The sequence below is a fragment of the Panicum hallii genome, chromosome 2, assembly GCF_002211085.1.
Source record: "Panicum hallii strain FIL2 chromosome 2, PHallii_v3.1, whole genome shotgun sequence".
Classification (NCBI taxonomy): domain Eukaryota; kingdom Viridiplantae; phylum Streptophyta; class Magnoliopsida; order Poales; family Poaceae; genus Panicum; species Panicum hallii.
This window is the reverse complement of record NC_038043.1, coordinates 57,256,544-57,272,433: the sequence shown is the minus strand read 5'-3', so window position 1 is coordinate 57,272,433 and position 15,890 is coordinate 57,256,544. Positions and strand designations below refer to the sequence as shown.

General features: G+C 47.0%; 2 protein-coding genes across 2 annotated transcripts; one reads left to right on the top strand and one right to left on the bottom strand.

Moving 5' to 3' along the window:
• Positions 1-5,882: 5,882 nt before the first annotated feature.
• On the top strand, positions 5,883-9,387 carry LOC112880439 (cyclic dof factor 2-like). The gene is made up of 2 exons (XM_025945070.1): positions 5,883-6,042; positions 7,626-9,387. Exons 1-2 carry the CDS (start codon positions 5,959-5,961, stop codon positions 8,991-8,993), a joined length of 1,452 nt encoding a protein of 483 aa, XP_025800855.1. The 5' UTR covers positions 5,883-5,958; the 3' UTR covers positions 8,994-9,387.
• A 1,293-nt stretch (positions 9,388-10,680) lies between these two features.
• On the bottom strand, positions 10,681-12,808 carry LOC112882033 (WUSCHEL-related homeobox 11-like). Its single transcript, XM_025946993.1, has 3 exons — positions 11,994-12,808; positions 11,034-11,209; positions 10,681-10,911 (listed from the first exon to the last, which is right to left on the bottom strand). The coding sequence occupies exons 1-3, from the start codon at positions 12,553-12,555 to the stop codon at positions 10,897-10,899; spliced, it is 753 nt and encodes a 250-aa protein (XP_025802778.1). The 5' UTR covers positions 12,556-12,808; the 3' UTR covers positions 10,681-10,896.
• Between the last annotated feature and the right edge of the window lie 3,082 nt (positions 12,809-15,890).

The following is a 15,890-nucleotide window of genomic DNA, read 5'->3' as shown; positions in this document are numbered from 1 at the left end:
TGAGACTTTTTCTCCAGTCTCATGTAAAGATTCTTTTAGAATTATAATGGCCCTTGTTGCTCATTATGATCTAGAATTGCATCAGATGGATGTGAAGACAGCATTCCTGAACGGGGACCTAGTTGAAACCGTCTATATGGCACAGCCGAAAGGTTTTGTCATGAAAGGTAAAGAAAAATTGGGATGCCGTCTGAAGAAATCTATTTACGGACTAAAGCAAGCTTCAAGACAGTGGTATTTGAAATTTGATAAAACAATAAAAGAGTTCGGGTTCAAAGAAAATGTTGAGGATAATTGCGTTTACGCAAAGTTCAAGAATGGGAAGTATATCTTTCTAACCCTGTATGTGGATGATATCCTATTGGCAAGTAGTGACGTCAGTCTGCTATTAGAAACGAAAAGGTTTTTATCCTCACATTTCGAGATGAAAGATCTTGGTGAAGCTAGATTCGTTTTAGGAATCGAGATTCATCGAGACAGAATGAAAGGGGTATTAGGATTGTCCCAAAAGATATACATAGAAAAGGTTTTAAAGAAATTTAATATGCATAAATACAGTGCCTCACCTGCACCTATAGTTAAGGGCGACAGATATGGGGAATTTCAATATCCCAAGAATCAATATGAAATTGATCAAATGAAAATGGTACCATATGCTTCAGCTGTGGGAAACTTACAGTATGCACAAGTGTGCACACGCCCTGATATAGCTTACGTTATCGGGTTGCTTGGCAGATTGCAGAGTAATCCAGGACCAGAACACTGGAAGTTAGTAAAGAAAGTTCTGTGTTATTTGCAAGGAACCAAAGGCCTCATGTTAACATACAGAAAAACAGAATCTCTGCGTATCGTAGGATACTCAGACTCCGATTACGCAGGAGATGACAGAAAATCCACGTTAGGATACGTGTTCACCCTTGCCGGGGAAGCAATATGGTGGAAAAGTTATAAACAAACCGTCACTACATCGTCCATAATGTATGCCGAGTTTGTTGCATGTTATGAGGCTACAGGGTAGGTGAACTGGCTAAAGAAGTTTATACCCGGTTTGAAAATGGTCCACGACATATCTAGACCATTAAAGCTGTACTACGATAACGAGCCCGCAGTAATGTATGCACACAACAATAAGATAAGTGGTGCTGCCAAACATATTGATATAAAGTATTATGTTGTGAAAGATAAAGTCCGAGATCAGATTATAAATCTCGAGTATATAAGCACAGTAAAAATGCTTGCAGATCCGCTAACAAAAGGCTTACCACCCAGCGTGTTCAAGGAACACGTAGCCGGCATGGGGCTAAGGGATAGCCTGTGATCTTCGGACTACAAGAGCCCAAAAGGTTAAAGAATCCGTCTCTGAATATAAGCATGTATTGTAGCCGCTAAATCTATCGGCAGATGATCGTGACGATGAGGCATGCTCTATGCACAAATCTATGACGAAACGCGAAAAAGTAAAAAGAAAGGAAAAATAAAGTACATGGTGAGATCAAGGGGGAGATTGTTGGATTGATCTCCCGGAGACCATCGGACCCCAACAGGCCCACCGCTCACCCGCGCCCTGATCGGGGGTGCCCCAGCTCGTTCTTAGCTGGTGGGCCCTCGTCGCGCTGCGCTATAAAAGAAGGTGGGGGCCAGCGGCGCACGATACAAGGTTCGTTGCCGCCGCCAGCCCACCGACACCGTCAGCCCTAACCGATCTGAGGAGGCGCAGCAGCGGCGGGAAGTTCCACCTGCGGCCACCGTCAACGCACCGCCTCGACCCCGTGCCCGCGGCCGCGACCGCGACCCGAGCCTCGGCCACCGCAAGCACCGGCTCCGCCCCGACCATGGCGGGCATGTCTGCATCGCCCGCGACGCAAGGGCACGAAGGTATAACCTCGTGCCCCTTCTCCTCTCCCTCTCTCTGTTGCTCGGCTTGTGTTAATATCACTCGACTTCTTTTAACCTAATCACGCGGTAGCCGATCCCCAACTCTAACAGGCATGTGAGAAGAACCCAGATGTTCTTCCTCTGCCATCTGATTGACTCTAGCTCTGTAGATCGATGTGTATGATATATGCTAGTACATTTATTTGTCATACTGGCCACATATTTTTCTTCAGTTTTATCTGTTCTCACTTTTTTTTCAGAGTTTTAAGACCAGAGGCCCCAGTCTTACTGCATTAGCAAAAAGACCGTAATTACAGCGTTCAACGAATCATGCGTTCTTAACCGACCTTCGCATTTTATAAGGCTTATAGTGTTCTTATCGGATCAACAAGCGGTGGCCAGCACCTGCAACCAATTGGGGAATCCTACGAACTAAAAGGCTGCGCCGCGGCGCAGCATCTTGCAGGAGGATGCGCCGTCCTCTATATTCAGGTAAATGATGAATAGACAGTCTCTTTATTCAGACTGAAGCTGAACTGTCTTCCCATACGGCATTTGAAACTTCAGATTAGTCTAGCGTATAGGGTGAACGACCACCTGACTTCTTGCTGGGATGAGACTGTAGTGAGCAGCGCCACGTGATTGTGCAAGAGGCCTTTTGAGCCCCCAAGAGGTGAAGTAGTGAACTGTGGCACCTTGTTCAGACTTGAGAAGAGGTCAGCGACTGCTTATTGGCAGCTAGAGCCACCTGTGTCAATTTGTCAAGCAGAGATTGAGATGGATTATTCATCTTGGCTTCACTCAAATCTACCTAGTTTATTTCATCCAGTACAAATTCCAAGAAAGCTGTGCGCGTGAATCATGGCCACTTTGCAAACATGGAAACAGATATAGAAAGTGCCCTATATGCTGCCACTCTTTTCTGCTCTCTTTGGAATGGTCTAGATCTTTTCGGCAACGGACAAGCGCAGAGCGGATGCACACGAATGTAAATTATTCTCTCTCACTGCAACTTGCATTTTTCCAAATCCATGCTGCAGCCTTGCCTGGCTGTTGGTTCATCAGTCAGTACGCTATTCCCCAAGAGGAAAAATCATTTTATTATTGATAAAATAGGGTGCGTTTTGGCAGTTTCTTTTGGAGTGGCCTCGTCCTCGCTCGGCCAGATAAAAAATATCCAGCGCTGACACTGTTGCATGCATGCATACTTCTTGTTGTTTGTGTTTGCGGTGGAATTGTGTTGTTTTCTCCATGGCCACCTTCCCTCCGCTGGTCTCTTTCTCACCCTTTTTCATTTTTCGGGCATTGCTTCTTTGACTGATAACTACTCCCTATAATAAAATAGGAAAAAAAAAGTCCGGTTTACACATTTGAACTATAGCAAAAGTTCGATTTTCAACCTTAAACTATAAAACTGGATAGCATAGGCCATAACAACTATCAAAACCGGACAAAGTTGACCCTTAGGGTGGTTTTGAAGGTGATTTTGTATTTAAAAAACTAAAAAATTCTAATTAGATCTAAAAAATTAAAGCTAATTCATTTTAAATTAGAAAAATATGAAACTACTACCAAATTTTTTTAAAAATATAACCAATCTATTATTGCTCTATTTGAATCTTAATTATTCAAAAATAATAGGTATAACTACAAGTAACCAAATATTATGAATATAAAAAAATTGGATTGAATAACTGACAACTATCGTGCATGCCAATAGATAGGTTACATTTTTAAAAAACTTTTGATACTCATTTCATATTTTTTGATTTAAAATGAATTACTTTTGAATTTTTAATTTAAATTTGAATATTTTTAATTCTCACAAAATGAAAAATCACCTAAAGGGCTAAATTTGGTCGGTTTTGATAGTTGGATGGACTTTGTTATCCAATTTTGTAGTTGAAGGTTAAAAATCGGATTTTTATGTTAGTTGAGGGTGTAATCAAATGTTTTGCTCCAATGGTGTAAAATTGTTGACTATTTAGGGAAAAATTTCGGTAGTTAGACTTACGACAAAACTAAAATGAACTATACGTTGAAACATGAGAAAGTACTATGCAAGGATGCCATGGATCCCTTGACTTAAGTGGCACTACGTAGTACATGGCCTTATCTTTAATTTTTTTTTTTTGCTCGCAAAAGTGTAAAGATGGACCACTGAACGAACCATGGTCCATGTGAGTATGTGATCAGTACAGCTGCAAGTTGCAAGGTGGAATTTGTATATATGATCTTTATATTTATAGTGTAACGCCCAAGCCGAACAAATGGCAGCACAGCAAAAGATCTTTATTGTGTGGCTGCAAAGGGTTGCCAGGGTGGATGTGTGGATAGATATCATGTGTAGGCACAGTCAACGACTTGTGCCAAAAAGGTCTGAAATGATTTTGCATGGAGCAAGGAGAAAGGCCGTCCATCTGCTCTGAAACTGAGACAGGCGTGGCCATGTCGGCTACTTGTTGTTGTTGCACAGGGTGGAGCTCAGAGGGTCAAAGCTGGAACGAGCTTATCCGAATGAAGGGCCACGTATATCTAGATAAAGAGCTTGCTTGGTTTGCTACCAATTTTTACCATGCCAAAATCAAGATATGCCACCAAAATTTGGCTATCAATTGATTCATGCTTAGAAATTGGTTATTTTGACCAAAATTATGGCAAATTTCTAAAAACTTCTTAAACCTTAAGAAAGAAGAAATTATTGGTTGGCACCGAACCAAATGAGTACCTAAATTTCTTACAAATACTTTGGCATGCCCTTATTTTGGTAAGCCAATATATTGGCTTGCCATAATTTAAGCTTGGCAAAAATTGACATCCAACCAATCAAGCTCATAATCAATGCCTGATAACCTTGACGAGCATTGCATAGACGTTATATTTGGGGAGGTTTTTTAGAGCAGGAGTACATTGTCGAATACTAGAGCATTAAGATAAAGGAAGAAAAAAAACAATCTAACATGGTGAGCATTTGCCATGACATTCTATAAGCTCTCTTTTTTTTCATTGTTTCTTAGTAGGTAAGGTTTGTATATCACATAACTAGTGCTCATGAGACAAATAAACTGCAAAGAGAGGAAAAGGAGCATGAGGGCAAAGAGTGGCCCATGTGTAGCTCCCCATAACCAAAAGCACTAATAAAAGCGGAAAGCTCCTTTTGCCGGCCTCCATTACTTTTCTTGCCCAAACCATACCTGTCAACCCCCACAGGAGCACCATCCCGCCCCACAGTCACAGACAAGTGGGCCAGCCGAAGGTCCGGACCCACCTGACATCGACGTGCGCTTTCCCGGGGAAGCAACGGCTTTAGCGGACGGGGAAATTTGGCCGGCCGCGGAGCATCTGGTACGTGCACCCGGCGCTCGTACACCGCCCGCAGAATCACCGGGTGATTTGGCCCGCGCGGGCCCCGCGCTGGGTGAACTCGTGGCCCAGGATTGCTCTCTCCGCGCGCTGACTAGGACCCGACCGGCCGAGCCGGTCGCTCGGAACCGGCCTTGCCGGTAAAGTAAACCACTGGCATGTCTTTGATAAAACCACCCCTTGGCAATTGCATAACTACATCCATAGTTGTACTTGTACGCCCCTTGTCATTTGTCAAATCCACGAGATGAATTTACTGATCACCTGTCTCGATTCTGCCCTAAGTAAGAACCCGTTCTCTAAATTGCTAATGCCCTTCAAATGCTTGTGCCTTTTGTCACCCCATTTGCCTCATTTTCATCAAGCTTCTTGCACACCATGTTAGAGTGGTCGACTTGTAAATTGACAATATCATCATAAGCAGACGCTACTAATTAAATAACCGAAAAGGGAAAAGAACATATATAGCTTGTACCCCATTTCAGCATCTTTATTTGATCCATACTGCTCCCAAAGAAAAGGGATAATATTTTATTTTGAGAAAAAATATTAATAAAAAACAAACATGATTTGGGTCCGACCCGTTAGGAAACAGGACCACTGTGCAATTCCAGGGATAGTACAGGGACGTTGCTGCACGAACGTGTGACACAAATTGGGCAAATCTTTTTCCCCTTTCTGGCGTCGCCAACTCCACTTGTCGGATCTTGCCCATATGGTATGGAGCTCGCCGGAGCCGCGTCCCCTCGGTCGCCGGAATCCCACGTGGCGCCGCCCCTCCCGCCTCCGCAGCCGCCGGAGAAGGTGAGCTCGCGCGCGTTCGCACCCATGTCTCTGGATTTCTCGTCAAAACCTACTCTGTTTCCCCTTTCAGTTCATCGTGTTCTGTACCGTTCCTTTCGACGATTTGATTTGAGGAAAAAGTCACTGTCTTTATATTCCAAGCATACTTGCAAAGTTTTCTTCTCCAATACTTGTAACTGCTGCAATTGATGGAGTTGTTAGGAATCGCATCTCTGTGCTGCTGCTCCTGTTCTTGTCAGAAAGTTTACCAATAGTCCTAGTAGTACTGCAAGGTATGGTTTGATTGTCCCTCTAGCTGCCGACTGTTGTTGCTGATTCTATGGAGATCAAGTTAGGCTAGCTAGTCATCATGGCAAGCTACTTTTGGATTAACCTGGCTGGTGGAATTGCAAAAGGCTGATTTTCGGGGTTGTGTTTTGCGACAACGAATAGCTGTAGGATGCTTCAATTTTGTCTCTGAACAACGGATGCTTCAGTTTTGGGTTAGAATATTTAGACCGGAGATCACTTAAGTGATTTCTGCAATGAGTGAACCTTTTTTTCCCTCTCAAGTACTCATTAAGTGATTTCTTGATGTGGTTACCCATCCGGTTCTGTAGAGCGAGAGTATTTCTAAACAGCTCGGATTAGGCAGGACTCGATTTTATCCAGATGGAAATCCCTCATCGAGTTTATTCTTGGGATGCAAAATTGCTCCTCCTGTCAGTTTGTATCTTGCAGTTTCTTGCTTTTGTTGTTGGTAACCAGTCTTGGTCTCTTGGATAGGCAGATGGGAGTGTCCTATATGAAGTTTTTAACCTTGATGCATCTGCTTCTCCCAGTCAGAAATTTTGATTCCATAGAGCCAAAGCTGTTGTTAAATCTTGGTTTAGATCCACAATCATTTATGGGGCATTGGATGTAGTTGTCCCAGAGTGCTGATTAAGCTCAAATTCTCCAAAATACTCAAACAGAATGGCTCTAAAACTTCCACCCAAATTGTGGTTAGCGATGGCAAGCTGTGCCTGAGGAATAACGACCATAAGATTATACCAAATATTCCCTCTTTCCACTACACTGTATCCAAGCAAAAGTTATGTCAATGATACTGTACCATGGGGATTAGTTAACTGCAACAAGAGTAGAGTAATATAATCATCGCCCAGATCTTGATGGAATATGATACACCACTGAACTACTGAAGTATATCTGCTTTCAGCTCCAAAGCAAACTAATTTGTTCTCTGGGAACATTTGAACTGTAGCCTATTAAGCCATAGCTGTTCCTCTTTTACAAAATAAGATCAAGCAAACTAATCTGTTCTATGAGAACATTTGAACTTTAGCCTACTTAGCTGTTCCTCTTTTACAAAATAAGATGTTAAGGCTTTCTTAGCTTTCAAGAGCTTGCATTTGCAAGAAGGCATCAAAGATAATCACTGAATTTTGCGAAGAGGGTATCATAATCATGTGCTTTCTAGGCAAAAGATAGTCTAGTTATTGACCCTTTTTTTCCTTACAAAACATATTTTATGGCATCTTATAAAACACATTTGCTGCTATTCCTGTACAATTTATTTTACTTAGCCTTCATGTATTTGTCAGGACGCATGCGAAAATACAGGGGACACGGTTATCACTGGGGAAAAGCCATGCACACATCAGGAGTTAGACCTTGGTCAGACAAATAGTTCTAGCCTTAACAGTTCCAGTGAGTGTGAGAATCAGGCACCTTGCAATGACGAAATGACTGGATCAGAGTCCAATTTGGAGACAGCCAAGACTGAGGGCGATGTACCGAGTGGAGAGAAGGTCCTGAAGAAACCAGACAAGATCCTGCCATGCCCTCGTTGCAACAGCATGGATACAAAGTTCTGTTATTACAACAACTACAACATTAAGCAACCCAGGCATTTTTGCAAGAGTTGTCAGAGGTACTGGACTGCAGGTGGGAGCATGAGAAATATTCCTGTCGGTGCTGGTAGGCGCAAGAGCAAGAGCTCCAGTGCAAATTGCCGCAGCATATTGATTCCCGGCAGTAGTGCAGCCACTCCTGTGGGAGAGTCTACCCTCTTTCCATTGCCTTTGCCTATCAATAGAAATCAAGCAGCAGTTAACTTCGGTCCTGATTCCCCTCTCTGCAACTCCATGGCCTCGGTGCTGAAGATTGGAGGGGAGCAGAGTAATAATGCCAACCCTGCCTCAACAGCACAGCCAAGAAACGGAGAAACCCTGACGTGCCCACCTTCTACGACAACATCGGACGGTCCTCGGAGTGAATCTCATAAAGGAACAGTGAGTGCACATCAAAATGGAGTTGTTGGGCATGGCAACGGGGTCACTTCCATGCATCCTATACCATTCTTCCCTGGCCCTCCTTTTGTGTACCCTTGGAGTCCAGCATGGAATGGCATTCCTGCCGTGGCAGCACCAGTATGCCCAGCCCCAGCAGAAGCAGCGAATGCTTCAGAAAATGGCAACGGTAGTAGTAATGTTCAATGGAATGTTCCACCAATGGTGCCGGTACTGCCACCAGGATTTTGCGGTCCACCTATTCCAGTTCCGGTAATGCCATCTTCAGTTTGGCCATTCATTACGCCTTGGCCTAATGGAGCATGGAGCACGCCATGGCTCGGACCTGGCGTGTCAGCATCATCTCCCACAAGCAGCAGCACATGTTCAGATAGCGGGTCACCTGTCCTGGGGAAACACTCAAGGGACTCCAGACCTCAAGGTGACGAGAAGGCAGAAAGATGCCTGTGGATTCCGAAGACGCTGCGGATCGACGACCCCGATGAAGCTGCAAAGAGTTCAATCTGGACCACCCTTGGGATTGAACCTGGTGACAGAGGCATGTTCAGACCATTCAGATCCAAAGCTGAGAACCGGGAGCAGATATCCAGCACCGCCAAAGTCCTGCAGGCAAATCCAGCGGCTCTATCACGCTCACAATCTTTTCAGGAGACAACATGATATTATTAAACCTGTGTGATATAATTGAAAGACGCTATATTAAGAAAAAAAATTAATATTCTGTGTACAATGATTGGCAACGTAGGTGCTGCTAATGTCCAAGGTAGCACACACCTGTACTGTTGGAAGAGCATGTGTCCTCCCATTTTCCGTGATTTGCTCGTAGAGCATGCGCCAACATATTGGGGGTCATGGTAAGGTTTCCAGCATGTGATTGGTTGTACGAGAATAATTGTTAATAGCTTCCCCTGAATCATTATGTTACCGCTGATCCTGCAGTAGTGCAGTATACGGCCATGGTATATTTCCTGTTTATTAGGGGCAGTGTTGAGAAGAAAGCTCTCCCTGATACGAGGTTTAACTCTGAAGAAATATGGTTAGCCGTTCCGTACTATAGACTGTACTTTGGTGTGTAATTGTGTATTGTTGTTTCCTCCAATTTTTTTTCTTATTATTTTTGGGCTTGTGCCTGCTGAAGGCTGTGATTTCTCAACCTCACCTGTAATGAGTGATGAGCACTGAATTGGTAGTATGCTGCCCTGCCCCGGGTCGTGTAGAACTACCAAGAGGCTTCCATTGCCTTTTGTGAGACTTGTGTGGCGATTAGTTGGGATGCCCCTGCCTTTTGCTCCATTGTGCTTTCCGCCTCCTTTCTATCAACATCGGTGTACTCTGTAAGTCTCAAGTCTCAAGTCGTAAAGCTACCTTTGTGATTCAGTACCGTCTTTGCAGACGTGACAAGTGACTGGGTGCAGCGAATGCCGTGCCCCTTGTATGCGTGCTCGATCACGCTCCACCATCTTTTGTGCTAATAGGGTTTACGTTACATTAGATTACATGAGCTGCTCTGCCACTGATGACCCAAACGGATCGTTTGGCTTTGAGCTCGTTAGAGCCCCTCGGCGCGTAGAAAAATGCTTGCTTGCTTGCTTCTTCTGCAATGCAGTTGCAGATACTGAACTCTCCGGCAAAGACGGTGCTCGGCTTGCCTTTAACCAAAAGGCTGGTTGTTCCCTGAAGAACTCTCTCTGAAGAAGTTACTAGTCTGGCACCAGAGCGTCGCATCGTCAGCGGGCGGTTTTTAAATTCGCAAGTACAGTTTAAGCAGGGGTCACTCACTGGATGAGCAGCCAGGTTTTGTTGTGGTCCTCAAGTGTTAGGCAGAAAGGTGCAGGACTAAGCAGGGGAGGGATGCAGAGGTTGCAGAGGGGCAGGGCGTGCCAGTGCCTGTACCTTCAGTCTTGTAACGGCAGAAAAGAAACCAAAATCATCCCATCACATGTGCTAATCCCGGCCGCAAAGGGAAGGGAAGCCGGGAAGTGAAGAGGAGGAGGGCTACGGCCTACGGGGCAGGCTTGGCTAGCGACTCTGCGCGGCAGCTGATTGGTGGAGGTGGCGGCCGAGGTCGGCAGCAGATCCAAGCATCAGGGTCGAGGGCGACACCACACCGATGCCTACTATACCTGGAGGCGAGGCAAGGCAGGACACGCGGTGCGCTCCTTTTGGTGGGCGGCGGCGGCGAGCTCGCCACTTGCGGTCGACACGTCCGGTGGCACCGCCCGCCGTGGCCGAGGCCGATGCGTGCAGCTAGCTGGCCTCACCGGCGACGCCGATACATTCATTCATGTTGAGAATTGAAGGAAGCCAGCAAGTATAGTAGTACAATTAACAACTCCGATCCGATAAATGTTTGCAAATTGCAATGATATATATATATATATATATGCTGTAACAGGTTTATATAATAAGTAGCTCATATCCTGCCGGCGACGCACTGCTCATATCCTAGGTATAATAGGTAGCTTGCAACCTCCTGATCGGTCGATCGTCTAATCCACGGATCACTGGCACGCAGCACTATGCATGCGTGCATCTAGCTCCGGAAATGTGCATGCGGTGCTAGCTAGCCCCTCGTGACCTGTCGAGATTTTTTTGGTTACGAAACCCAAAACAACAAATCAGTGAAGAAATGCTTAGTTTAATTGCATCATCAGGTGTTATCACTGAAATAAAGAACTAGCTAGCAGTATAAATACTAACCAAGAAGTAGCTCTCGCCCATCTGCAGGCTCTGCATGAGGATTCCATACTCGTTGACGGGGAGGACGCCGGCGGTGGAGTGGACCAGCATCACGTCCTGCCCGAACATGGACCGCAGGTCGATCGGGCCCCGGGGCACCTCCGTCGCCACGCCATTGATGAACACCGTCATGCTCCCTGCATGCCGCAGTCAGTTAGTTGCAAAATACTCCATTAATAATTGGATCGGAACAAGAACTAAATCCCTTCCCTTTCACAACTTATACAAATATATCCCTATATGTATATGACCAGCACAGGCATGCATGAGAGGCACATGTTATTTGGTGGCATGCTAGCTAGTAATAATACTATTTGTATGTACCAGTAGTAGTATATTGCATGCACGTACGCATGCTGCGTTAAGCTCCTCATCATCACTAGCATTATTATTGTATACTAGCTAGCTCCTGCTGCATAACAGTACATGCAGTCTTGTCTGAATTAGCTAGCAGATATGACATGATATGACGAGAGAGCGAGAGCGCTTCCGTTCCGGCGGCCGGTCTAATTAAGAAAATAAATGGATCATGTCGACTACACCATCATCATCAACCCCGGCCCTAGCTTCCTCTCCAATTAACTTCCTGTGCTGTCACCTGTGATTATTGATACCACCAGCAATACTCCTTCTTCCCACTGGGGCGCCCAAGGTAACAAGTAGTACTCCATCGAAACAAGATCGTATATGTATATCTGAACTCTGCATGCGTAGCAAATCAAGGATCACGCACGCCACTAGTTATACTATGCGATATGATGATGATCTCATGATGCCTTGCATGCAAAGCAGATCCGAATTCAAAGAATCCTCCTCGCAATTGTAGAGCCCATGATGACCACGGAACCTCGATGAAAACCAGGCATCGATCCATGGAGATTGAGTGGCAAAACATGCATGCATGCACGGCTCGGCGCTCACCTGGCTGGCACGAGTAGTAAAACTGCTGCTGCTGCGACGACATGGCCGCCGAGCCGGAGCCACCGCCGTCCGCATAGCCCATCTGCCGCGATATGGCGAACAGGTCGTCACCGCCCCCGCAGTCCAGGTCCCCCATCATCCCCGCGGACGACGGCGGCCACGACGCCGACGCGGACGACGAGCCGTACGCCGCGCCGTGCGCGAACATCCCCATCGACGAGGCCGGCGCGAGGGCGGCGCCGCTCGTGGGCGGCGATCCCGACGAGGACGAGGAGCCTGCTGCCGCGGCCGCCGCTGCCGCCTGCGCCTGCGCCTGCAGCTGGCGCTGACGCCGGCGGGAGCGGGAGCGGCGGTTCTGGAACCAGTAGAAGACGTTGGCGTCGCCGACGGCGCCGAAGCGCTCGAGCAGCTTGCGGATGCGGACGGTCTCGTCCTTGGGCGGGTTCACCATCCCGCTGTTGAAGATGGACTCGAGGATGAGTATCTGCTCCGGCTTGGGCGTCCACCGCGACCGCACCGGCTCCGCCGCCGCGTGCCGCTCGGGGCTCAGGCCGCCTTCCATGTCCTTGATGGATGGATCGATCGATCGGTAGTTGGGGCACCGACTGCTGGAGGTTGGAAATCGATCGGATGGATGATGATGTGATGTCGTTTCGTCTGGCTGTGAGCTGCTGCTTGCCTGCTTTGGTCTCTCTGCCCAGTGACCTACGCTAGGCTTACGCTACGTATGAATGTGATGCAAGCAAGGAGTGACAGAAGACTGAAGAGGCCGGAGCTAGACAGTGTTTGCTTCCACACTAATGTGTTGCTGCGAGTGGGAAGCTCTCCTACTTATAGGAAAGGAGATCCAATGCAAGGGCCTAGCGGCCTCATAGATGAGGGAAGTGCAATGGAATGTCCCTTTTGAGAGGAATTTTATTTTTCTGGTCATGCTAAGGTTTGTAGCATGCATGGTTGTTTTTCCTTTTTTGAGTGAAAAATAGTACAGTAGCTAGTATCTGTCTCTTTGATGTGGGTGATGTATTGTGGCGGTTGTTTTGTACTGACTTTCTCGGAGTAACTCCAGCATACCCTTTAAACAACCTGCTATTTCAAGTTCATGTACTTACGACTACTCAACCCTCTCCAAGTGTTTCCACACTAAACCCTAATAAAGAACGACGACGGTCAACGGAGCTTCGTTTTTGAACGTCAATGTAAAGCCTGTCTCAATGCATAATATCATTGTACAGTTACCAAAAGTAAAAACTTGGTAACCGAACCAGATGGATGTTATGGGGATGAAATTTTCCTCTCATTCCATAAAACTCTCCCTTCTCATTTCTCATAATGATCTTATCACGTCTGCAAAATTTAGACTATGTTTGGTTTCTCTAAATACTAAACTTAAGTTTAGTATAAGGATTAAACTTAAGTCTCATCCTGTTTGGTTGTATGGACTAAAGTTATTTAACGTGGCTGTGCAAAGACCCTTATACCCTGATTATTTAATGGGGTGTGGAAGGGAGGGGGACTGAAGCAGCAATAAATGAAAAGATACCCCTATGGAAAGCATCTTTTAGCTCCTATAAGCTACAATTTTAGAACTTATGGACTTATGGACCTTTAGTCCCAATAAATCACTATATTTAACACTTTGAGGAGGACATATTAGAACTAAACTTAAGTCCCTAAACATAAGCAAATACAAACAAATGCAAACCAAACAGATTCTTAATGCCTATAACTCTTATAAAACTCCAGGAGATTAACCTAAATGAGTATCTTGCACGCACCTGGACAGGTGAAATAAAACTTGTTGGATTCCGATAGCTTCTCAGTTCTCTAGGCGGTGGTGCGAGTGTTGTCCAGCTAATAAAATTTATTTTCTCCAAATACTAAAAGATTGATTTCTTGGGGCAGGAGAAGCCCAAAGACTACTGCTGACCTGAATTAATGCGATTAGGTTTGGTGATGGCCGATTTGTTTGTTTCGTTCCCACACAACACAACACATCTAGACGATCGCTCCTTGGAGGAAGAAGCTAAGCACCGGTGGTGTTGCCGCGCATGCGTGCAAGTCGATCTTGTGCCGTAGTAGGCAAAAGGGGTCAAAAGATGAGCGAGCCCTTTGTTTTCAGAAACAGAGGGCAGCAAGATAAGGCTTTTCTTTTCTATACGTACGGATGGGGTATTTGCGTTTGTCGTGACCTGACACCGATCGATCAATCCTGGCTTGGTTGCTTAGGGCGGAGGTGCTACGATGCTCCACAGTGCGCCATGCATATGCAGGGACGTACGCACAGTGAGTGCAGTGCAGGTGCAGGTGGTGCAGGTAGAAGAAGAAGAGAGAGCGTCCAAGCAAGGCACATGTGCTGTTGCTGGTAGAAGGAAGGGAGGCGGGGGAACACATGTGCCCCACGGTTTGGCCTACTTCTTCCATTGACCTTTGGCCGCACCCGCACCCGCAGGACAAGGGCCAAGAGCTTTTTCTTTCCTTTTCCGCGTCTAATCTAGTCTAATCTAATGTAATAATAATGAGCGAGTCCTAGCTAGCTGATCGTCGCCGCTTCCGGCCGGTTGGGGCCGGTCGGCGGCGTGCACCGGAAGCAGAGCAGCAGGCCACGTCGCGACGCACGGAAGGAGGGGTCCAGGCGGCCCCGGCGGCTCCCCCTGGGCGCCGGCGGAGGCGGCACCGGAACGTGGCTCGCCTACTGCCCGGGCGTCACTGGGTCCATCCATCCCTTGGTTAGACGGTGGCGGGTGACCCACCAGCAACACCTGAGAATGAATTCTTGGGTTGGACCTTGATGTCTGTCTTTCTTCTAGTTACCGTGCCATTCCACTGCGACATCTGTTGTTCTTCTAGTGTGCTGTGCTGAAAGATTCTCTAGTATTTCTCTCCGTTGTTTACCAGTCAGTCAGACTTGTGGTCTGCGTGTGTGGACACTAGCTAGAGTGCTAGACTGCTAGACTGTCGCGGCAGTAGGCAACTAGGCAAGGGCATCTCCGCTCCGCTCCGGCCTGAGCAAGCGAAGTAGCAGCAGCGCCCAACTCATTCGATGGGAATGAGAAGTTACCTGATTGGCCAATGGTTCGGTTCCGCCCAGCCGTTTCCGGGCGATCGGTTGTGCTCTTGCCGGCTCCCTGACACTCGGACGGCTTTACATGCGGATGTGCTGCATCACACTACTATGAAATCCACGTGTTTTTATAGGGTTTTCTAAATTTTCCTAGCGAAAGACTATTCTCCTAGAGTTTACTCCGAAGCTATCGATTTTTCTAGAAATCTAACCAGTTTCCTAAGCAAATATTGGATCTTTCCTAAAAACCTAACCATATTCTTAGGGAAATCACGTGCTCTGTATTCAAATTAATCTCATCATCCCCTCACTCCTCTCTCTCTTATCCTCTCATCCCCTCACTCCTCTCTCTTATCCTCGTCTTCCCAGGGCGCGAGGCCGGCGTTGAGGGGTGGGGATGCTCCGCCCTAGGATGAGAGGAGGCGCTGGCGGTCACGAGCTCCGCGCGCCTGTTGAGGGAGGGGGCGCCGGCGGCGGCCGTCGACGGGAGGAGGCGCTGGCGGCCGCGAGCTCCGCGCGCCCATCGACACGAGGAGGTACTAGCGGGCCGTGAGCTCCGCGCGCCCCCGTCAAGGGTAGGGGGCGTTGTGCACGAGGTCCAGCCCGCACGGCGGCGGCGGCGGTACGAAGCACGGCGGCGGGGCGGAGCACGACGGCGGCGCGTGGGGCTGGCGTGGGAGCGCGTGGAAGGAGGACGGCCGGGGGCCGATATTTTTTAAATTTTTTTCTATGCATGTTCCTAGGATCCAATGTTTCCTAGGGAAACTTATCTAGAGTTTTTTGTCAAAATCGTAGGGCAATTCTTATTTTCCGTTGAATTTGTCCCTACAAGTCTT